General features: G+C 41.1%; 1 protein-coding gene across 7 annotated transcripts in view; it reads left to right on the top strand.

The window, feature by feature from the left end:
- The first annotated feature begins 15,911 nt into the window (after nucleotides 1–15,911).
- The window catches only part of synrg (synergin, gamma), a 33,988-nt gene continuing 24,934 nt past the window's right edge, over nucleotides 15,912–24,965 (top strand). For 4 of the 7 annotated variants that reach the window (XM_079353480.1, XM_079353479.1, XM_079353478.1 and 1 more), the window contains exons 1-7: nucleotides 15,912–16,004; nucleotides 19,925–19,965; nucleotides 21,166–21,308; nucleotides 21,960–22,087; nucleotides 22,458–22,563; nucleotides 22,674–22,785; nucleotides 23,737–24,150. In XM_079353480.1, coding sequence (XP_079209606.1) covers nucleotides 15,970–16,004; nucleotides 19,925–19,965; nucleotides 21,166–21,308; nucleotides 21,960–22,087; nucleotides 22,458–22,563; nucleotides 22,674–22,785; nucleotides 23,737–24,150 — 979 coding nt within the window. In that variant the 5' untranslated portion in view covers nucleotides 15,912–15,969. The remainder of the gene's footprint in view (nucleotides 16,005–19,924; nucleotides 19,966–21,165; nucleotides 21,309–21,959; nucleotides 22,088–22,457; nucleotides 22,564–22,673; nucleotides 22,786–23,736; nucleotides 24,151–24,965) is intronic. The other 3 variants (XM_079353483.1, XM_079353482.1, XM_079353481.1) reach the window with 1 other exon arrangement.

Genomic DNA, 24,965 nt, shown 5'->3' with positions numbered 1-24,965 from the left:
CTCACTATGAAGCCCGCCTCCTCGCAGCACGCCACGCTGGGTTTAAAGCTCTTTATCAGTCACTAAGATAACACCTGCAGAAGCGCTCCACTTCTCCCATGTCTTTACAGCTGGACGGAAAACAACAGGGATCAACTTGTGCTTCTGATGTGCTTTTAGGTCCTCCACTACTTTTTCTTTTTTGTGTGTGTTTTGGATTGTGGTCTTCTGCACACTCTCTATCACCCTTCTTATCGTCATCTGTCTTGCTCTTGTCTTCTATTTTGTCTTCCATAACCACAATAACCCATTCTTTAGATCCAGGCCAGCTGAGTTGATCCATTTGTTACCGTGTAGGTTACAATAAAGTTAGTTTGAGGCAGCATTTCCAATATGGCGACTACCACTGATCAGCTTCAAAAAATTTCTTTAGAAACCATTGGGTGATGACGTCACGCTACCTTGAAATTTCTCAAGCTCTTACACTTATTCATTTTCTTCAATTATTTGACGCTTCCATCGTCACACTTGTGCACACGCTGATAAATGTAGTATTTTAGTCCCAACAGTCCAGGCCGTGTCCACTGGAGTCGAAGCAAAGCTGGCAACAATGAATGAGTGTAAATTCCACAGAAACAACACACTGAAACCACTGTTGCAGCCTGTTTGCAACACCGCCTTGTGCTTTCAATACTCTTGTACTTCTTCCCAACCTGACTGCACAGGTAACGAGGACTCAGTAACGAATCACGTGTTTAGACAACAAAGCAGTTACCCTGACGATCATCACTGCTTCCCCTCTTTCACCACAGGATATGAATGCTTCCATTTTTAGTGTTTAATTGCGGAAACTATTAGCATCATCCACAAAGACATAGCAGTCCTAAATAGAGTCAAACTAGCCGCAGTGACCCTGCGACCGCGGCCCTGAGCAAGCTTTGAAACCTGAGAAAGCAGCCCTGACCTCTGACCTCCAGGCTATCACCTCCCACAGTAAAAGGAGCCTCCTTTTTCTCCCCCTTTGGACAGGATATGACCCATGAGAGGAGCTCTGTAGGAGGGCCTTGACCCCAGACATTGTCCAGACTGCGTGTCTGGACCAGTCTGATCAGAGACTGGCAGGGTGCAGGCAACGAGATGACAGAGGTTAAGATAAGTGTTAAAAGAACTATCTGTGTTTGTGAGGGTTTATAAAGGTTATTCAGCGGTTGTAGTTCAATTACTTTCTTTTGCATGTCCTTGGAAATCACTTATCCTTTTACAAGCTTTTTCTGTTCTTTTTCAAAACACATACAAAACATAAAACAGTGACAAAGCGTGATACAAACAGAAATGGCTTTCAAGTAGAGAGTAACTCTTTCTGAGTTCAAAGCTTTGACATATAGGCATTAATTACTAAATACAAACAGAAACTCATGTTTTTAACTGTGATGGATTACTGATCTCAATCCTTTTTCAAGTGACGGCAAGTTTTTTTTTTTTATCATAATAAAATGAAGGGAAGGTCATGACTGCATGGCATTCAAGAAATGTGTATTCAGACTTGTCAAAGATTTGGGATGTAGGAAGTTGTTATAAAAAGAGTAACGGAGATTTCAGAATATTTCATTGAACACAAGAGTCTACTGTATTTAGCTTAACAAAATGTTTGTAGAAATGTAGGGATATAGCATTTCTCCATGTTCTTCATTCTCATTCTGAAAGACTTTTATCCACTTTTTGTATTCGAACATATCTCACATCCTCACAGTTTTGTTCTGTTTGTTGTCACAGCCCCCTCCCCAACTTTATAAATCTATCCAGTCACTGCCGGTAAAGTTTACAAGAGCAAACGCTTTTTGTGATGCTGCTGGCTATTGTGAATCCACATCATCCATTTGCTTTTGTTTCTGTATTTAGCTAAGGCTTCTCTCAGAGTGCACCACTGGAAGGTAGTCAAAGCACTTTTAAGCCTCTCTATTCAATTCAGAAAATGTCTTTGATGCTTTTGGTTGGGGTGTTTTTGTCCGATTCCCTTTTCGGTTTGGACAGTTGATTGTTTTCTTTGTTAGTCTGCAGAGCGTCAGCCAACAAAACATCAGGAGGAGCTGAGTTGTTAAGAACCATTTGAGGGTTTGGACGTGTTGGGAAACGAGGTCATGACGTCTGGTGTGTGTCAGCAGCAAAGCAGCTTTCACCACCAGAAGAATGAGAACAAAGACTTGCTGCAGGATTTCACTAAGTCTAAGTACCAAGAGTTTGATAACATAACGTGTTGTTCTGGTAAATGACAAATTACTTGTTGGATTTTTGATTTTATGCAACAGTTCTCTTTCAAAAGTCAAGTTAAATACAGTCCTAATAAATCTACTTTACATTTCTCTCCCAGCTGGGTGATTGAGGCATTTTGCAGAGGTTTATTACCTCAGTCAAGGTTGAACAACACATCGTCTTTTATGGACACATACCACGCTGCAATGGTGTGTTTGTGAGGGATTTCTCATAATGGGACACTTGACTGATGGGAGTTAACCACAAAGAGACAAGAAGGGAGGGAGCAAGGGACCGAATGAGATAGAGGAGGTTCAGGGAGAGACAGAGGGAGCAGAGCAGACAGACAGGGAGTGCGATGTGAGCCAAAATGAAAGGGCTGATCGAGAGCGGTGCCATTTTGCCCGGCTGTGGGAACAAAGTCACGTGATATCTTCAGCCGACAGCCAAAGTCAAGTAGAAGCGGTATTTATTGTTTTTTAATCTTTTCGTAAAAATGAGGATCATTTCCAAGGACAAAGTAAGGCCTTATTCCTGGTGGGATTTGAGAGAGAAGGATGGATACAGACAGAAAGAGAGAGATTGAATACCTCCTTGCGGCAGCCTCATAATTGGTCTCATTACTTGGTAACTTCCCGGTGAATGCGGGCCGTTCTGACCTTGGCCTTTGAAAAATAGACCCGTGGCGTCTCAGAGCTGCCAGCCGAGGGAGGAACAACCAGTCTCTCTGTCACACATGCATGCCTCTATGTGTGTGTGTGTGTTTATATATGTGTGTGTGAATGAACATAATGTGTGTGCTCATGGACTGGAGCTTTTGGGAATCTGTGCAACCCAAATCTGCGACTATGAAAACAAATGTTGTTTCCTGTTTTGCTGGATTGGAGAGCCAGCAGCAAACATAATGCAATCGTAACTTAATTTCCCCGATTGACTTACCTTGATGACTGATGCTTCAACCTGTCATGTGCACGTTTTCCTGTAAACAAAATAACAAACATATTACACATACTTCCTTGTATTTTAAGTGTAGGGATTCAAGCTGGATCACTGTGTGCGTGGTACAGATTCACAGTGTTTTTCTCTGCTGTCACACACAGTGAACAGCTTGTTGCATGCTTGACTGAATAGCAGAGAAAGTCCCTCAGGCCACTGAATGTCCCGGCTCATACTGAACCTAACGAGCCCTGCTCTACAATAATCCACCATTCACTACATTTTCCCAAATTAAAAGAATCCTTGTATATTTCTCATTGTATCTTTCTTTATCTCTGGCTTTCCTTCTCATTGTTCTGACTTTTTGTATTTGTTTGGTTTATAATCTTTTCATAAACATTCGGCTCATTTCCTGGACAAAGGACAAAGCTGGGTTCTCCAATTTAATAATTCGTGATGTTGTTTGGTCCTTTTGTCTATTTCAAGAGCTGCAACACAAATCATACGGAGCTGGTAGAGGCAACACTATGTATGTGTTGCATTTGGTGATAAGTAAACAAGTCGCGTCACATGCTTCAAGTCTTTGTTGTGACCACGATCTTGACCTTGCCTTGACACAGTGCTTTGGTTCTTTAGCATGCATTGATTTTTTTTCTTTTTTTTTAAAACAACATTAAAGTACAAACTCATGGCATAGAAATTAAAGTACACACAGCTCCTGTGAGGAGTTATAGGCTGGTTATGTAACCAAGTGAAATTAATACAGATTCCATGCGACCTACAGTATGAGGGGCGCGAGAGTTGGTGGAGACGGTTGTCTCTCAACTCGAAGATTGGGGGTTTGATCCCCAGCTCCTGCAGCCACATGGTCTATGTCTCCCTGTGCAAGACATTTAACCCCAATTTACTTAGGGTGCTTGGGTGTATGAATGGGATTAGTTACTTCTCAATGGACACTTTACATAACCGCCTCAGCCATCAGTGTGTGAATGTGGAGGTGTGACCTGAGGTGGAAAAGCGCTTTGAGTAGTCAGAGGACTAGAAAATCACTATACAAGCTCAAGCCCATTAAAAAAAGCAAACGAGATGCATCAGTTACAAGAGCGATTATATTTATATAACAATATTTTATGGTTTTTGCCAACGCTGCTGGGTAGGGGTCAGATGAAGGGATAAACAGCATGCTGCCTTTTTGACATTTTTCACAGCAAATGTTCACACAATGACTGAAAAATTTGACTGTATGACAGGACAGCAGGATGAGACTATTCTTTAATAAAATACATTGCCTTAAAAAAAAGTAAAGAGATAAAGGGAAGAGTACCACGTTGTACACAAGGCTAAGTCCAAACTGAAAGTTCATCAGTGGCTCAACTCATCTTCTAATTCATCCTTTTTCAACGAGCTGGTTTCATGACGACAGATTGATTAGCAACAGTGATTTAATGTTAGTATACATACATTAAACTTAGATCTCTATAATGTAGTGCTAATTTCCAATGACAGGGTCCACTAATACTGGACTTGGATCTGCTCCAACAACAACCACAAGCTGTTTCTAAAACCTCTTTCCTCTGTTGTATTGTGTTCTGTACCTGGAAAACTGATGACAAAAACTGGTGCTGAGCGCAGTAAAACAAGTCATATTAGTAAAAATAGTAAAAATAAATACATCATCTACACATTTTTTTCTGTAATCCACATGTTCTTTTTTTCAGCTGTTACAACAAACCAACAAAATGAGCCAAGATAGAAATCCCAGCCATGATAACCTGAAATGTTTTACGCATAATGTTGTTAAAAAAAAAATTATGTCAGCATTCTCCTTCTCTTAAAATGCTTACATTTATCATCGGTGTGTCTGATCAGTGCCCTGCATCAACTCTTTTTGACTGAAGTAAATCAGAACTTTAGCAAACATGTTAACAGACCTGTAACTGTAAGCAGCCTTTCTGTTTGTTAAAATATGAATTATATAGTTTTCAGATTGTTCTCTTCCTTGTCTCTGTTTAGTATAACAGCGGGTTAGCTCCCCCAAATTCTCCCTTTCATTCACTGAGAATGACTTTATTATTCTGTTTATTATATTTTGTTGTCTTCACACGTTCAAAATAAAACAATAAATAAATAAATTCCTTCTCTCTCTTATTCAGACCTGATGCCATCACATGCAGCCGTCTGCTGCCTAAAATTAGCCTGATGACTGTGCCTGCCAGCTGCTGCAGATGTCTTAGCTTGCCTAAAGATAGAATCCTTTCAGACTGGGTCAGATCAGTCTCCCTTCTTAATCCGGCTAAATATCTAAATACGCAGACACACACGCACACTTACATTTGAAATGTTCTTTCTCTTCTCAAAAAAACAATGCATCACTCCAGTGTTAACTTTGTAGTTTACTTGTTGGTAGTATCACATTGCCCCTGGAGTGACATCAGGCTGAGCTGGAGCTCTGTTAGCCATGGAAAAACCTGAGCTCATGTGACCCCTGACATCTGTTGAAACAGTGTTATCATCAGGATGTCAGTCTGCTGTTCCACCAGGATCTGTGTGATTAACAGTGTGTCTTTATTGTACTACTGTGATTCACTATCTCCTGTCTCAAAACCTGCAAGCCCAGAGCAAGCAGCTGCTCGCAAAAACAAGCTATAAGTTAGTGGAAAAGAAACCAGAGAAAAACAAAGCGTGTTTTTTTAATGAAACATGGGAGGGAGGCTTATTATACAAAGAATTGTAGTTTTCTCAATGGATGTTTTGTTTTTTTCCAGTGGAGGTGGGATGTAGGTGGGAGGGGTGTAGGTGTCTGATGGTGAGAGTGAGCAGCAGGTCGACGACAGACATACATTGCATCTGTGTCTCTGTCAAAGGGGCTTATTGATGAGTGCAGACGCAGATACACAAGAGGTGCCATTCTCTCATCCTGACATGTCGCAGCATGGATAGAGATCATACTGTATGTCCGCCCTTATGAGTTACTCTGTTCTTCCATCAACCCACCCTCCTCTTACATAACCCACCCAAACCTCACTGTAATGTACTGTTCATGAACACTCACACTGCATGAACAATAGCCCTACAGACAGACAGACACACACACACACACACACACACACACACACACACACACACACACACACACACACACAACCACACATTTTGCAGACAAAGCAGGCATGCCTTATTTGTGCATTCAAATGACTCAATGTGTACTCCCTGTTTTACTGTGTAAATTTATTGTACACATGCTGTTCAGACATTCATCCAACAGTACTTGCAGCCGCTTCTGACCGCTCGGATAGGGTAGCAGGTGAGAGACCAGAAAGAGCCAGCAACATAAGTATAGCAATATAAACAGAGTGGGCAGGCTGCTGCATGAAGTTGCTGCGTTATATAAAGCTGACTGCCTATTTATGACTTTCGGGCTAATGCAAACGCTGCCCCAATTCTACATTTCAAAATAGACGTGCAACTGCAGACACTTACAACTAGGGGAGAAAATAGAAATGAGGTGAGAAAAACAAGCGAGCCACACTTTATGTATCTACAGCCTTATGGAAAATGGGCGGGTCCAAATGGGTGCTACTTTATGGCTGCTGATTGACAAACGGCCCTGAGCTGTAGACAGAGGGTATATGACATAACAAGGGGGATGTAGAAATAGTGAGTTATTGGCACAATTGTGCAAGACAACCCAGATTTTGTGGGGGAAGGAAAGAGGGGGTTTACAGGAAGAAGACAGGGGAGGAGAAGGAGACATGAGGCGGCAGAGTGAACAGATAACAAAGTGGGAGGGTGAGAGGTTTTTTTTGTTTTTTTTCTCTCTTGGAAACTTTGTTGCAGAATGTAACAAAGAAGAAAAAAGAAGGAGGACGGGAGTTTGCTTTAAATCATGTGCGTGTGGAACAGATATAGGGCATAAAAACTGTCCTCAGCATGCACTGCTGTGAAAGACACATTTCAGCCTTGTCAGTAACTCAGCAGCACTGACGTCAGAGTGTCTTAGGGAGGTGGAGAAAAGTAAATATCAGCCTGCTTTTGAAAGAGGTTTGCAGGGATTAGACCTAACAAAGGACACCTGCTTGCCCGAAACGCTGTAAGGGCATTTGCTGGAAGTGAAGCACACACACACACACACACACACACACACACACACTCAGGCTCTCTCTCTCTCTTTGTTGGGTTAATGTAGAGAAACTGGTGGACTTTGTTCTTCTGTAGAACAGAGGGAGCCCTTTGCAGCAGTATAGATAAGAGCAGAGAGGCCTGTTTGTCAGTGTGATCATGGGAGTGTGTCATAAAAAAACCCCTGCTTTGTTATGCTGTCAGATGTCCATGTGTTTAGTGCAGTGACACACTTATCACAACACACCTGAGCTGCCACAGAGGATGTTCAGAGGGGGTGATGCAATCCAACCTGACCAGTGCACTCAGTTAACCTCGAGCGTAGAAATAATGATCATAATCCCAGTGAGCACCTGCGGGGATTTCATTGTTTATATTTGGTTGAAAAAATGGTTGAAAGGTTGTTGAACCATTTTACAGCCAGCTTACACTGATTATTTTTTGAACAACTCGTCATTAAATGTAGTTTTCATAATTTACTTTCGTCGTTGATCGATAACGGACAGGAAAAAGAACTGGAGAGAACATGGTGGTCGATGGACTTGGAAAGAAGTAACAGTGATTCTGTTTTACTCATTTAATCTTTGACTGTGACAAACTGCTCCGTAATTCAATCATGTTAGCCACTGTCATTTAAGATGCACATGCTATGATAGTGACATGAGATCTTTCAACAGCAATGTGAATCGATGCAGTAAGAGGCGGTTTCTGCAGGGTCACTCCTTCTGACACCTTGGCACTGGTTACGAGAATTAGATTGAATGAAGTTATCAGTTTCTTCCCTGGTGGTCTTGTTTACTTCTAAAAAGGTCATTAAGAGACATCAGTGTTCATTTCAGTCTGTTTCATAACAAAGCTGAGTGTTAGTAAAAAAAAAAAAAAGGAAAAAAAAGTGCACGCTGAAATTCTGATGAAGAAGATTGAAAACGAAAAAGTTCCTGTTTTCATTTAGAAGCAGAAAATGACTGCTTGAAGAAGATGTAGATTAAGGGAAGGTGACCTGGCTCTTTTGAAGTTTGTTGAGCCCTTGAGCCCCCTAAGTCTCAAAGTGAAGTCTAATAGTGATGAACAGCAGGTGTTTTCATTAAGTTTCCACTGACACTCCAAAACAGGAAGTATAAGCCAAATCCTACTTTCTCCCATTATTACCTATAATCAGCAATAACTAAACTTCCTTTCTGTTCCTGTCACTGTACATTCAATGATAACCAATTGTAGCTGATAACTCGTGTTTTCATAACTGTTGACTTTTCTTTACTTTTTAAAAACACATTTTTTGATGTAAGTCTTTTAGATTGTTGGGTTTTGATTATTTGCTTTTATCTCTGTATTTCATTATTTGCGTTTTTGTTTTCCCAATTTTGCATTGTTTGAACTATTAAAGCATGTTTCCTTTTTTGTCATTAATAAATGAAACTACTGTATCACCGAACAGGAAACTTAGCTGAGGATGGATTTACACACTAACATTTAAAGACAACACTTCAATATTTTGTCCCCCTACTCCCAGATCCCCCTTCTCGGAGTAAAGAGGGCTGCAGATAAGAGAGAGATTACACACCCCTGCCCGGCCAGTGAGGGCAAATAAGGGGCATGCCACAGTGCTGAGAGCAGAGCCCCTGTAAGCCCAATCTCAAGGTTTATCCCCCAGCTCAGGCCTTTAAACCACACATCTGCCCTAATGCCAAATATCAGTATTAAGGTGATAGAGCGAACATATTACTGAGCTAAAAAAAAATCAGTTCACTTTGTACTGTAGTCTTCATGCCAAAATGGAAATTAAGTGAAGTCAACACATGTTCCACTTCTATCCAGAGTGATAAGAGCTTTAAGTGCTATCATGTTGCTGTTATTTTTACTAAATAATATCATTATAATACCCATCCGTGCCACACACAGCTTTCGGTCTGATGTTTGGCATAAGCACAAACACGTGCCTGATATGAGTCAAAACAGTGTCTCTGTCCAAATATTACTTCAGTTCGCTGAATATCAACAGAAGACACATCAAACATGCTCTGAATCCCTCAACAGACATATGGAGGATTCGGGATATAAGTTTTGAAAACATTTGGGGTCTTTTCCTGTTTTTTTTTTTAATGCTCTGATTCTCTGCCCCGCATGTCAGAATCCTTTCCAAACAAATGATATCATCAGGCGAATAATTCGCTGTGTCGGAGGAGCACTGTTTGGAAAATAAAGATTGAGTCGGCACCTTCCTGTTTGCAACACGACTTCCTCCCTCAGGACACACACACACACACACACACACACACACACACACACACACACACACACACACACACCGTTTGTGGAGACACAAACACAGGCATGTGATGACAAACAGGGAGAGACAGATGAAGGAGTCTAATTGAATGTTTGTTGTCAAGCGGTCTACTCCACACTGCATGAATCAGCAGTGTTGTTGTTGTGCAAGAAAACCACTTATAGCCCTTCGGCGTGTTATATGAAGCATAAATTATTCACTCTCTATCCTCACTTCATCATCTTCTTTGACGCTCTTTCAGATACATTGTCATGTCATTCCTCATTGGTTAGAAATCTCTGACTTTTGATTGCCGGTAACGAGACCCACGCATGGATTTTGCCCACTGCATCTGATTCAAGTGGTTTTAAACTGAAGTCCAGCGCTCACATATTAAGCGTGGGAATCAACTGACTACGGGTTATTTCTGCTCCAGGCATTTGCCCTGTGCTACTATCAGATGTCACGCATGTATGCAACATACTTAACATATGCACATATATGAAGCAACACACACATTCCCTGCCCCCCAGCTGCTGTGGGTCACTTTGTTTTTGTCACTGTGACCAACGTCTTCGGTCGCTAGGGAGAAACCAGAGCTGGTCTCAGGTTGCTCTACAACATCTGGCATGTTGTTTCTCATCACCTCTCTCACAAACAAGCATTTGTATGCAAACACTTGCATTTGTTTGCATCCATATTTCATATGAAATTTTGGCCAAATCAATACGTACAACTATTATACCAGGCTTTTTTCTAAACAGCCCCAGGTAGGTTTGAGAGAGGGCTTGATTAGAGATGCAGCACATTTTTCTTTAAGGTCGGAATACAGTTATGTAATGTCAATATCACCGTCAATCATAATAATAATTAGCGGAAGGTTTATAAAAATCATGACTTTGTACCTATGATTGTTGAAAATCTACTCCTTAGCTATTTGATATGCTTACTGATATACTGGTACTTTTTAAAAAAATATTATTAAAAAAGACTCTCTACTGGACTGTTTTGCTCGGTTAAAGGGTTTTGCTCCTTCACAGTAACAAAAGCACACATGTGGTCTGTTTGACTTGAAGACCCGGCCCACAGTTTAGTGCCAAAGGTGTTGGCTGAGTTTAAGGTCAGGTTTGTGTGTAGATCAGTGAACTTCCTCCTCACAAAAGTGGGATTAAACAAACTTTAATTATGGACTGGGCTTTGTGGACGGAAGCTTTGTCTTGCTGAACAGGAAAAGGACTTCATCGAAGGTTTGCCACAAAATTGTGAACACACATTATTCTGAGAGAATAATTACAGGTGGAAGTGAGTGCTCAAAATGCATCGGCCAAACATTTTATGGTATCAGTACAGGGAAACCTTTTTTTGCTTTATTGTCCGGAGCTGCTCTCATGTCTAGAAAAAAATATGAACCTACTGAACTATAAAGCTAACAGAGATGACTCCAGCAGGTTATGGTCAATACTTAAATCTCCATCCTTGTCTGCATTCTTCAAATGATTTAATAATAAACGTGTGTGTCATACATTAAAGCAGCTGTTGTGTTTTCTTTTTGGTGCATGACTGCTGGAGAGAGCATAACAGATAACATACACACACACACACACACACACACACACACACACACACACACACATACATACACAGACACACACACACACACACACACACACACACACACACACACACATGCACAGACACACAGTGAAAAAAGGTGATAAAGGCAGAGTGACAGCGGAAACAGAGCAACAAAGAGTGTGAACACAAAGAGATTTGACAGGCCGCAGCAGGAATGTGCCGGCAGGTAGAAGGGGCCCAGGAAGCAGGGACACATGGGAAAACATGGAAGGGACAATAATAGGTGTGTGTGTATGTGCGTGTGTGCGTGTGTTTGTGGTTGGGGTGCAGCAGCCTTGGGGTAGATCAGTTTACCCAGCACCACTTACCTGCTCAGCAGCACTCATGATGTGAGCGGGCCTCAAAGGGAGACACATCAATAGCTGCTATACGTGTGTGTGGTGTGTGTGTACATGTGTGTGCATGCCTGAGCTGTTGATTAATTAATGGTGAGATAAGGCGGGGAGGAAATGTTTCAGACTTTTGTCAGTCTTAAATAAACACCAACGTTTGAATTGCCTGTGTGGTTTCTGTGTGAAGGTTTCAAAAACTGTGATTTCCGCTGTGCAATATCCCCAAATGAGCTGCTTGCAACAAATCACAGGGAAGATTTAAACTTTTTCTGGCACTGGGAGAGAGCGAGGTTCGTTTAAGAATGTTTTGTGAAGTTTTTTTTTAGTTTTTTTTTTAACACAAACATTTGGAAAAACAGCTTTAAAGAATCGTGTGCATGGATGAATAACTGACATGATAGATGTATATATGAAGGGGGTTTGGTGAACTATCTGACAGCAGAAAGTTACTGAGTTTTTTTGTTTTTCAAATGTAAGGGAAAGTCAACTTTAGACTTTTAGACTTTCCACCAGTAGTGATGTAGGCCGAACTATCTGAGTAGAAATCCCCCAGAACAAAAGTTATTTGTCTCTCCGACTCAAAAAAGACACAACGGAGGGAAAGTCCCAAAGATCACACTAAAGGAAAGTTCTGAGGAACTTCTAAGCATATCTATTTAATGTTAATTTAAACTTCAATTCTGCCGCAAATTTCCACATTTTTTATGAGGAGCTAAACCCACCTTGTCATCATCTTGTAAAAATCTTTCATTGCTATAAATCAAGGGGGTTTGCTCCATCTCTACCAGCTATGTCATATGTTGCTGACACATTCAAAATAGGTTCAGCAGTGTCCTGTTACACAGGGTACTACATGACAGCTTATGGAAGCTGCTGCTCTAATAACTCTGCAGCTTTAGGTGTTTAACTTCCTTTACGTTAAACTTCATTCTTTTGTGACTCATTGGAAGTCTGGTATCTTTAGTCTGAAACAACAACTGATGTCCTGAGAGCAGCTCCCCATGTTGAGAGACGGACTAACACATGTATCCCACACATCTCTTATAGTGTGATTTGCTGAAAACAAGGAGAATGTGAAATGATAATGGCGTCTGAACTTTTGCGTTCAGTCATTGGTGGGGATTTTTATGGATTTATTCTATTTAACAAAAGTGTACTTTTAACACCCATGCCATACATTTCTACCAGAAACAATGATGTCAAGAGAAAACAGGGATGAGATTGAACTGCCTGTTAGAGCAGTATTCATCCAGTAACACCAGAGACGCTCTACAACCTGATGATGTGTCAGGACAACGTAGCAGCTTTATTGGGGGCGCCTTCCTGCCTGAGTGAACGCACTGGGAATATTATTTGGTTGGTGATAAAGAGAGATTTACAACCCAGGGACAGAAGTCTATCTTCAGTCCATCAGGCCTGAAGTAAATATCACTTACCCCTTTCGCACCAACATAATGACTTCAATCAATGCAGATCTTCTTCTGTCAGATACCAGCCACAAAAATCACACAAATCTTAAGTGGCCTCAGGTAAGAGAGATACATGCTTCAGGACAAGTTCTTTCCCAGATGTGATTGTTTAGTGTTTCTCTGTCTGCTCATTGACTGAAGCACTTAGTGGCCCCCGACATTCATTCACAAAGTTAAAGCCCCTTTCACCCCTCCTTCACTGTTTTCCCCCATCCTCACAAACACACTTCTCTGATCTTCGTCCTCTCCTCTTGTGTCCCCTGAAGTCTTAGTCCCACACCCCTCAGCAGTCCCATCCCCAGGGGGCCTCCTAAAAGCCTCACTGGGTGGTCCCCTCCCCCTTCTAAAACCAACCCAACCCCCCCTCTGTAGGGTCAGGAGTCAGAGGTGATCCCTGACAGTGTGTGGGAAACGTGCTGTGCCGTGTGCTGTGCTGGGAGGAGAGGAAGGAGTTGTGGCAGCCATATTTTCTCCCTGTGGCTGGTTAATAGGGCTCTTAAGGTCAGCAGGACAGTAAAAACATAGTTAGGTGTTGCTGGTGTTCGTTACAGTTTTGATTTATTGGACCAATTTCTTCCTCAAACGTGAGTTTGTTTGGGTCGCGAGGGAGGCAGAGCAGACTGGCTGAGGCTGAGGGGATCAAGCTAGACGCCATACAAAATGATTGTGTGTGTACTTGTCTCTGCGTATAAATGTGTCTGATGTGTGTGGCAGCGTATGATCCCTCCCTGAGTGTGTGTTAACTTCAATCATTTATTAGCAACTGTCTAGCCGGTGTGGTGTCAAAGGAGCTTAACGTGATTTATTTGGAAAGCCGAGGGAAGCCGGTTATTTTACAGGCAAATTGCTGAGTATTTTAGAAAAATGATGGCCTTGATTTTGTCCAGTTGGAGGATAACAAGCCTTGGCTCACATACTGGCAATGCTTGGGCTAAAATGGAAAATCTGTAATAATAACTTTAGACTGCTTAATGATGATATGAGGCCACCTATGAAATATTTCTAAAAACACAAATAGACAGACTCAAAGCCATTAGTATAATGTTTATATATCCCACCCAAATTCACAGACACACTTCCCAATTCTCAAACCCAAGTGAATTTTTATTTTTTCTTAACAATATCACTTTTACTGCTCACATTTTGTCTTTACAGCATTTGTTAACCTTTGTATGCTTTTTTTTCTTGCACATTCTTCTTAAAAAAAAAAATACAGCTCTATTCAAATTCCAAACACAGTGTTTGTGTTTTAAATTTAAACCTGAGCGGTGATAGGGATTCTGTCCTTAAAAGCATTAGAGCTTAACACGTACGTCAAAAGTGGTGAACATTTCCATTTGACTTGGTTCACACATGGAAATTGCAAACGTAAATACTCCTCTTGCTCAAAACGTTGCATGGATAATGAGATTTCCAGTTGGAAGAAATCTATCATCTTTAATTATTGTAGAGTTCTGCCTTGTTTGGACAGGAAATTTCATGCTACCACTGCAGGGATTTTAAACAAATCCACCCCAAATTAGTTCAGAAAAAAAGGTAAGACCTTGATCAAGTCTTCAGGTTAATGCTGCGGGTCATTGTTGAAGTGTGTGCCCAGGGTGTACCATGGTAACAATGTTACTCTGATGTATTGTTAAATATGAATCAGACCAACTGTGATGATGACATAATGAATGATTGTTGCTGAGATTATAAATGTTTGTTTATGTTTACGTTACATACAGATCTGTATATTCCCACACCAGCCTGTTCACCTGTGACCTACATTATCAATTATCACCTGCTAGTGTCTAAAATATAAACCGATACCATGAAATATTATACACAAATACACACATGAAAATGACTCAGCACACTGTATGTCTACAAAGACAGATTATATGTGATAATATTCAGTTACAGACGCTCTAGAGCCAGTGGTAACAGATAATGTCACATTTTACACTTAAACTACTCCTGCAGGCCAGCGTTAAATATCCACATCAAATGTTGAAACGATTAAAGACCTTAATGATGTTTTACTGGACAAATTGGGGGTTTTCATCAAAGATGATCTCCAGTCAGAGCTACATGCATGTTTAAACAAAACCATAGCACCACCTATTGGTAAGATGCAGTAAGTAATGCATGACAATCATCATCCAAATTACATGAAATGTGTCATGTCAGCATGTACACTGTAAATAACTTTCCTGTAAAATAACAGCTGCCAGCTCTTTACTGTAATTTTACAGAATAAATATTGTAATAACTTTACAGTGTTGTGGGCTGTAAATCAGAATTATTGCATAGTGTGATCAAAAACTGTAATTAATAGGACTGCATGACATACAGTGGAGCCACACTCATCTGTTTTGTACCATAGCTCAACACTGACATCTGCTGGAATGCAACATTAATCGCAGCTCTTGGGTGGGCTTAAAATAAGAAAGTAAAGCCCTGTGTTGTGCTTTCCAGGATCCGTCTCTCTAAATTATTCACTCACGGGTATTTTTTTTTTTTTTTTTTTAGAAAGGTGAACAGTACAGCAGAATAAAATAATTGACAAGCGCAATAAAACAATACTAAAATGTATGGCACTTTTTTGTGAAAAGTACTAAGTATTGACATCTTAATGTCGAAGTATGAATCAGCCAACAATAGAAGTACTACTAAGTAAAGACAAGTCAAGCCTAGCCATGGATGTAGCACTTTTTCAGTACACCTACTTTCCTGAGAGAAAATGACTCGATGAATGATATGATATTGAAATGATGTTTCTTTTTAATGATATCGATAAAAATAAAAAAAACAGGGTTGATATATATGAGACGAGTAAGAAACAGATAGGTACATTAAAAGAAGGTTTACATTATTATTATTGTTATTATTATCATCAATATTATTATTATGTGCCTGAGAGACAGAGCAGAGGGCCAACAGATTCCGTGTCACTTCCGTCAGCAATGACGTCATCATCGTACCAGTGACTGCTGTTATCAAGATGGCGCTGCGGCCAGGATCTGGGGGAGGCAGCAGGTATTTTAGCCTTTTAAATCTACTGTGTCGGGAAAGACGATAACATATTGTAAAATATCCGCCGTTTAGTTCCGCTTTGAAACACATTTGTTCCAGCGTAGGGCCTTAAAGACAGCAGTAAGAGCTGGTTTAGATGTCGATGCTGGCTGATGAGATGGCTGGCTGTCAGGTGTCTCAGCTAACGTTAGCTAGCTAGATGTGTGCTGTCTGTCAATGCTCACAGTTTACCTAAACTGACACCAAAATGTTTTTTATAATAAACTATGTCTTTGCAATGTCTTCGGGCATGTGATCTATGCCTCCAGCTCATGTTACTGAAACATACTGTATATTTTAAAGAACCTACAGTTCCTAGCTTGTACCTGTGCTGACAGGCCTGTTATAAAAGCACAATCTGGTTGTTTATTGTTATATATTCAGATTCTGTTATGTATTTTATCAACTGCAATGAGTTATTTTTAAATATAATGTTTGCACGTAATAATAAAACAATGTTGGTAAGAGTAAGAAATGGAAGTCGATGGGAAGGGATTATCTTTTAAGGTGCTGTTAGATTAGTATTGTTTTATCTTCAAACACCAGTTAAATATACTTTATATTTATCTTTTCATGGAGATTGTGACAGTCCTGCTTCATGCGTTCCTCTGAAATCCAGTAAATCCAGTCTCACGTCCATTTAAGCGCTTTGAAAGACAGTGGATAGAAACACATGTTAAGTAGACGTACAGGTATGTTGTATCATGACAGTTTCGATGATTCTCTGCAGCTGAGATAGAAAAAAAAAATTCATACAGCGAGCTCGAGCTGTTTGAATAATGAATATCCTCTGGGAGCAAGAATCTCAGTTTACCAGGTGATACTGATCAGACATGTGAAACCAAACCCCTTTAGTCTGCGTGAATGACAGGAGGTTGGTGGAAAGTAGATCTAATGTCAGGAGCTGCAGGTGATCATAGCCATCACTATCTGAGAGTTATTGATGAGTGTTATAATGGATTGATTTGTTTACTTGAGCCATCTTTAACCGGTTGCACCTGTCATTAGTAGCATGATGTTAAATATTATGGTTATGTAAGAAGCTGTTCACTTGATTTTCACAACAGTAGTGAGTGTACCAGGAGGTGGAGCAGGAGTGCAACTTACAAAACGTATTTGACAGGTGAAGCAACCTTTGCAGGTGTCTGAGTTAAATGTATAAAAACTGTATAATGATTATGTGAACGTTTTCTGTAATTCCTGCATGGAGACATCTACAATAATGCAATGGGTTAGTGTTGCTTGCTCAATTATAAAAAAAAAAAAGTCCCCCCCCCCAAAAAAAAATAATAAAATAAATATAAATAATAGTAATAAAAAAAACATTTATCAATTTTCAAACTATTTGCTAATGAAAGACCTGGTCATGATTCCTCTGTAACTTTTTTTTTTTTTTTTTTTTTTTTTTTTTTTTCAAAAATGACCCCTAGTTAACAAGCTGAAAGTCAGTGATTCAAATCTGTCTGTATTTTTGTGGAGCGACATAATGGATTCAATAATATTATGCAACTGTATCGTCCAAGACTGTAATTCATCATTTAAATGAGAGATTTGTGTGTAATACATATTGCATTTTAATAGAAGCTTGAGAATATGATCAAATCATTTCACATTGTGCCTCCTCATTGATGATGACTTTGACCCTGCTGTCACTCTCCCAGCTTGAACAACAGTTTGATGATAGCTGTCGGATGATTACAGTCCTTTTACAAGGCAGCAGCCTGCTGGGCCACAGCTGCTCTCACTGCTTATCTCCTCCTGTGTTAATCTGCCCAGCCATGACCTGTTATTCACTGCAGGATGGTGGGCAGCAGGGCTGTCTGCAGCGCTCCTATCCAAGCCTTTTAAGCTGCAAATCTTCCAGGGAGCAGATGTGACAGTCTGAAGCATCGTGAAGTCGGGCAGAACTATCGCTGAAGATACAGCTGAGTCGTGTTTTATCAGCAGCCTCGTCTTCTCTCTGCTGAAAGGTTAAACAATTCGAAATGATCGATAAACAAACAATTCATATATCCTCTGTAAAACGATTGTTTTCTATATCACAAAAAGGATCATTACACTACCTGACTGTGATATTGACCTCACATCTCATTAGCTGTCATTGTCCACAAACGGGGAATACAAATTGTCATCAAAAGTCGACCCAGGGCGTGAACAACATCTGTACAAATCTCCATTTAAAGTTTATTTTGGCCAATTTGGGGCAGCAAAAAAACACACTTTAAACACAACATGGCCACATTATGACTTAATAAAGTTGACTTAATACAGCTAACAGTTACCTGTTTACCCATCCAGCAGTCTTTCGTTCAACATTCGTGTTCACCTGAAGATTGTAAGTGCGACATTCACTCCTCTTTTAGCTCTGTTTTTGGTCTCCACCTTCTGGGAATACGCTTTAGCTGCTAAATGTTAAAGTGTCTGTCGAGTTGATCCACAGCATCACGTCACAGGTTAAAAACACAATACAAACAATACAACTCGAGAGGAAGTGCCGGGTTTTTGTTAACTCTTTGAGTTGTTGTAACGATGAGAGGCACATTTCACGCTGCTAAATGTCTTTCCATCTGTTGTTTCTTTTCAATGATGAATCAGAAGAACTATCTTGGAACATGTGATAGAAAAAGGTTGCAGCCAAATAAAGGTCACAGAAAATGAACGGAAAACGTTTATTTGTGAAAATCAGTGTGAAGGGATTAGTTAGTGGATTCAAAGAACGATTATTTGCAGCCCGAGTGTACCGTTTTTAACCCATGATTAGAACACAAATAAACATATTCTTTGTAATGATGCTTTTAAAAAGCTTCCGGAGGTGAATTTAGCATGCAGAAATCGAACCCAAGTCAAAACAATTCCTTCTTTGCCATGGGCAGTTGGTAATTGCGTTTGCAGATGGCTGAACTGTGTGACGATGAGCTCACTGGCTCCTCTTGTTTGAACTAAAGTTATCAGTATGATAATGTCGCTCACCCGTTGGTTTAGTTTGATGCTCAGAGTCAGAGATTCGGCTGGCTCTTCTCTCCGTCTCTGCGTCATCGGCGGCAGCCTGAAGAAACATGCTGTAATGAGTTCTAGACAAATAGCTGAAGGCCTCTGTGTGTGTTGGCTCGGCTGGCGAGAGACTTGGCGGCTTGTAGAGGCTCCGTCGGATTATTTCTTAAAGGCTTGTTTCTCAGCTCGACGCCAATATGCCCGCGGAAACTCAACTGCATCATTTAAGCTTTGCTTTGGCATCGATGCTCAAATGAGAAAAGACACTGAACTTGTTTGTTGTTGACTGAATGTGCGGACGTTTTGTCTTATTGAAAAGTGACTCATCTGTCACTGCGGCTTCTTGTTCTTCATTGGGTCATTCCATGCAACGTGGTCCAATGAAATCTGCCCCACCTCACCATCTCAGATTTTGATGATATTGGGTATACAAGTTAGTACTTGGCAGAAGTGAACATGTGCAACATGTTTGCTCTGTAGGTGGTATAGTTCCCGAGTACTCCCAAACAGTAGACTGGTGTTTTTAGGAGGCTCTGTGCTTTATAGCGCTAAAAAAGACAATACCTATCTACAGTTCTGCAAGGATTTCAGGAATGAAATGGCCAGGGTGGGCAGCATTGGACCACTTGGCATGGAATGACCCCATAAAGGATCTGTTCTTTGTAAATATGTAGTGCTGCTTGGTGTTTGTAAAGCCTCAGTGATTGAACAAGAAGTGTTTCCCTGTGGCTTCTTAAAAGTCGTCGTTTATCAATGATGCAGAAGGTTTCAGTAGGAATGGTTTATCAAGGTGTTCAGGGCTGCAGTAGATATCTCATTTAAAAATCTCACAGGTGTCCATCACGTGTACGTTCACTCAGTCTCATGACATGCATGTTGTTTTCTTCTTTCAGTTTTATGTATCCTGTTGGCGGAGGTCTGGGACCGCCACAAGGTGAGTCATTCTGTTTCAGTATTTTTAATATCTTGTAAACAAAGCTCTCTCTCTCTCTCTCTCTCGTCTCTCTCTCTCTCTCTCTCTCTCTCTCTCTCTCTTTCTCTCTCTCTCTCTCTCTCTCTCTCTCTCTCTCTCTCTCTCTCTCTCTCTCTCTCTCTCTCTCTCTCTCTCTCTCTCTCTCTCTGAATCTTGTAGATAATTTCACTTACATTTCTGGATGATACTGATATCTTTTGCTATAAAACAAGCAACCTAAGCTATCCATTCAAATACGGATAAATCCTTAGTATTCAGCCCACACCTGTGACATCACGTGTTGACTTGAATTTACAAGATTGCGTTCACTAGCTTTCGGTCCTTGCTGCAGGTGAACTTGCATTTATGCAAGGTTCGCTGAAACAGCCTAAAAATGCATTTACCACTTTCCCAGATCAACACACTGCCGTAACGCGCAGCTTTTACCAGACGCTATCGTACTCTGTGCTTGTTTACGTTGGAGTAGTAGAGCTGGGAGAACGGGCCCATTACCCAGAGCTACTGTCTGTCCAGTACCACAGCCTCAGCTCGTGGCAGGTGCAATCATTTCTTTCACGGGAATAGTGACACGGGTGAGGGTGTACATCCTGAGAAGTGTCATGGAACTCCAACCTTTGTTCAAAGTCACACAGAGTAATGCATCACTGGCCTCTTGATGTATCACTCACTTGTGATTGCATGCCGTATTGAGGCTGTTGTCTCCCATTGGCTGCATTATTTCAGACAATGTAGATAGTGTACAGCTTCCTAAACAAGCCACTCATTCAGAGCAGCTGATTGCTAACACCGTGAATCATCTGGCGGCTCCAGGAGGAGCTGGCTGCTCAGCTCACATAGCATCCGTGAAAACAAACCGACACTTTCACTGCTTTTCCTCACTCCTCTTGTTTTGTTCCGAGCTGTCGCAGTCGTCACAAAGAAAAACAGATTTGGTTGTTGCTGAGCCCACGCCTCCCCCAGCTGTCCAGGAAATGGATTTTCAATTCTGAATCATGTCCAGACTCTAAAGGCCTCTTCTCAAACTGCACAATTCTATTAAGTTCTCTTCCGTGTATTTGAAATTGTGCTGACTTTCATGCTTCAAATAGTGATAGAATACTCTATTCTTCTTTGTGTCTATATTTCATCCTAACAGTGTTTGATGTTTGTTTTTTTCCTCAGGCATGGTTCCCATGCAGCAGCAGCAACAGCAGCAACAGCAGCAGCAGGGTTACCCCATGGTTCCTGTCATGCAGGCCAACATGCAAGGCATGATGGGAATGAACTTCGGGGGACAGATGCCCCCCGGGGCCATGCCCATGCAGGTGAGCTTGTGTTCTGCTTCGTGTTAGATTCGTGTTTAGATTTGTGTTTGTCCATTTGTTTTCCCTGTGTGCATTATTTCTTTGCAAACATGAATCACTTTTACGAATGTGATATTTAATTACAAACTGTTTTAATGTTTTAAACGTTAACAGGATATTAATGCAGCCTGCGGATTTTTAAGTAGACTTCAGTCCATTAACGTCATGCTGAAAGACAGCGTTCCTTTGGTTGGAGCGTTTCATATCAAGTTTAAGTAGAACTGCTGATGAGATGTCTGAACTAAGGCTGGGAAATAAAATGGCTTTTTAAGATACAGCGATATTTTTTTAGAGTTGCCGGTTTGCCCGTTCTTCCTCTCACTGTCTCTCTTCCTCGTTCTCCCTTTAAACTCAAAAACCACCTGTATAAAACTCCACTACACAGCCGTGTCTGTTCTGTTATTTAGGAATGGAACCTTTTTTTTTTTTTATTCAAGGTGCATTTGTTTATTTATTATTGTTTCTGATTTCCAGTTCATGATGTTGATAAAAGTGCCTGTGTGGCGTCAGGGATTTGCCCCATACAGATTTGACGAAGAGTGTTATTTAGATACGATCTTTTGTCCTTTTTGCCCTCGTCTGAGCTGCTGTTTGTTTGTGTGTGTCTGTCAGGGTGGGATGGCGATGGGTATGCAGTCCCCTGGGATGCAGTTTTTGGGTCAGCCACAGTTTATGGGAATGAGACCAGCTGGACCCCAGTACACAGCTGACATGCAGAAACAAATGGCTGAGGAGCACCAGTAAGACTTATTCACATTTCTAACTTCTTTATATATATATACAAATATAGATTAAAGATTGATATATCAGAGCTTGATTTGATTCTCTAATCTTTTTTTTTTTATTCCACTTTTTTTGTAGGACAGTGAACATTTTTTAAATCATCTTATCTAGTGTGTTTTTTTGTTAGACTAAGTTCTTTCATACTGAGCAAAATGAATATGTAAAAAAAAAAAAAATAATAAACCAGCAAAATAATTAGTCAAAACTCTGACTCACTTTGTTCTCACATGACAAAATGCTCATTTTTATTTATACTTTCTCTTGTTTTCTGAGAATCTGAAACCTAATCAAGAAAATGAAGGTGTCCGCTCTCTTCTTGCCCTGCAGAAAGCGTCTGGAGCAGCAGCAGAAGATGCTGGAGGAGGACAGGAAAAGGAGACAATTTGAGGAGCAGAAACAGAAGTTGAGGCTTCTCAGCAGTGTCAAACCCAAGGTGAGTCTCTCTCCACATCCACATTATTCTCCTACTCTTATTCTCGCCTGTCCAGAGCTCATCTTTGTGACCCCCTCTGAACTCCTGATCCTCTATTGTTCTCGACACAGACGGGGGAAAAGAGCCGTGATGACGCTTTGGAGGCAATCAAAGGCAACCTGGACGGCTTCAGCAGAGACGCTAAGATGCACCCGACTCAATCATCTCAGACCAAAAAGCCAGGTACATGCACCTCGGAGCTTCAACGTGTAATCCCTGTTGTGTCACTCGGTCAGCTGTTGTTATTTCTGCAGCTCTGACAATAGTAGCTGGATACGATGCAGGTCGGCATGATGAAGGCCCAGCTGGCAGCCAAACCGGCCAAATACAGATTTTCTGTCTGAGCAAATCATATGTAACATTGATTTTATTTTTTTTGTGCATTTAATTTATGATATCCCCTCTCACACTTCTCTAAACCTGCTGGTGTTCTTCATCATTCTCACTAGTGTAGTGGGTTTTTTTTTTTTATATATATTTGCATACAATACAGCATCCATGTACAAACCTCATTGTTCATGTTTGGATCCATTTATTATGTTCCTCACTGAACCAGTTCATTTAAAAAAACTGTAGTCAAGCCTTTTAGAGAAGCAGAAGTAGGAGCAGGTTTGTTTTTTGTTTTTTTTCTTTGAAGGGTTGGGGGGGGGGGGGCAGCCTCTTGTGTTCACACATGCAGCTCAGTCTGAAACATGTTGGGATATTTTCATCCCATCTCATTTTCATTTTATTTTTTTATTTTTTATTTAATGTGATAAAGCCAACCCAGGTTCTTCTCCAAACTTGAATATGTAACCCTAGAGTTCCTATGCACTGGCCCTTTAATCTGGATAATAAATAGCAACTAGACGTGTGTTAGAGAAAGCCTAGAGAAAGTGTTTTAATAGAGAGGCTTTTTTCTTTTTTTTGCCCTCACAATAATCATGTTTATCTCAAGTGTCATTGATGGGTCCCACCCTCCAGGCTGTGTCTGCTTCAATGTCATTAATCGTGACACTGTTTGCAGGTCTGCAGGTCTATACTTTTTGGGTTTTACACGAAATAGTCTCATTCTTCCAATGTGCAGCTATCATTCTTCATTGGTGTGTTTCTGTCACGTTTTGTGCCATCATCATTATTTCTTCATCTTTTCAGACTCATCGCCATCACACCCGTCTGTCACCACTCACTCCCTCCCTCCCGCTGTGTCCGAGGACAATAACGAGTTTAGTGACTTTCAGGGGCCTGTAGAGAGCCCCGCCTCCTTCCCTCCGCCCTCCTCCACTTCCTCTGCCTTTGGCCTCTCCTCTCAGGCCTACGTCCAGCCTTCGTCCTCTGCCCCTAAGACAGCTTTCTCTCAGGACGATGATGAATTCAGTGACTTTGTTCAGGGTCCCGTAAACGCCCTCCCTTCCTCGCAGGCCCAAGTCTTACCTTCGTCCCCTTCACTGAGGGCAGGTCTGTCCTCCTCCTCTTCCCCCCTTCCTCAGTCCCTCCCTGCCTCTGTGTCCATTCCCACTGTCACTCAACACTCTGCTGTCAACACCAGCTCCCAATCTACATTTCAAGGTAACTCTTCTTTTGCTTTGTTGACACCTCCCCTCCCATCCTCATAATTTTTACTCAACCATTCACACTCTAAATGGAGGATTTTTTTTTTGTGTGATGCTGCCTTGGTTGCTGATGCTAAACATGTTTTTGTGTGTTGGCTTTGGACTGTAATGCAAAGTGAGAGCATGCAGCCAGCACAGCAGATGGCCCGTCCTCATTACCGAAAACCTTTAAAGCGGTCACACGTTACAAACTAACAAGGACGAAGAATGAATCAAAAACTGTGTCCCAGTAGTTACTACCTTACAGCAGGTGTTTGCACCATAACTGCTGAATCCATGTTGAATGGTTCGCACACTGAGTGAAGACTGTCACTTTCATGTATCATCCGGTGTCTAATCTCTGCGATGAGCTGCCGCTCTGTGACAGTTTTCTGGTCTATGAGTGACAGGACAGAGATCAACTTATGTCCAGTGAAACGCAACAGCCGGCCCTCCATCGGGTGTCATCTCCCCAATCCTCGGAGACATTTCTGACCTAGTTGTTAAGCATCTGGAATAAGCAGATTAGAAGGCCTTTCGATCACTGCCTCTGATACAAGAGAAGACCTCAGGAGTATATCTCCAGCCTGTCGGGGGATTTACAGGGTTTTTTGTGCAGATAATAATTGCCAAAGAACTCAGTATGATTTAGAGTACTATAAAGGTGGTACACCTTAATACACACTGTGTGCAGGCAGAAGTATAATAGGATCTCAATTATAGCTCAGGAAACACAGTCTGTGTGACAGGCAACCAAAAAGAAAAGCAAAATATTTGTCGAGACCATTGCAC

This window comes from Symphodus melops (genome assembly GCF_947650265.1).
Source record: "Symphodus melops genome assembly, chromosome: 10".
Lineage (NCBI taxonomy): Eukaryota > Metazoa > Chordata > Actinopteri > Labriformes > Labridae > Symphodus > Symphodus melops.
This window is presented reverse-complemented; position numbering and strand designations above follow the sequence as displayed.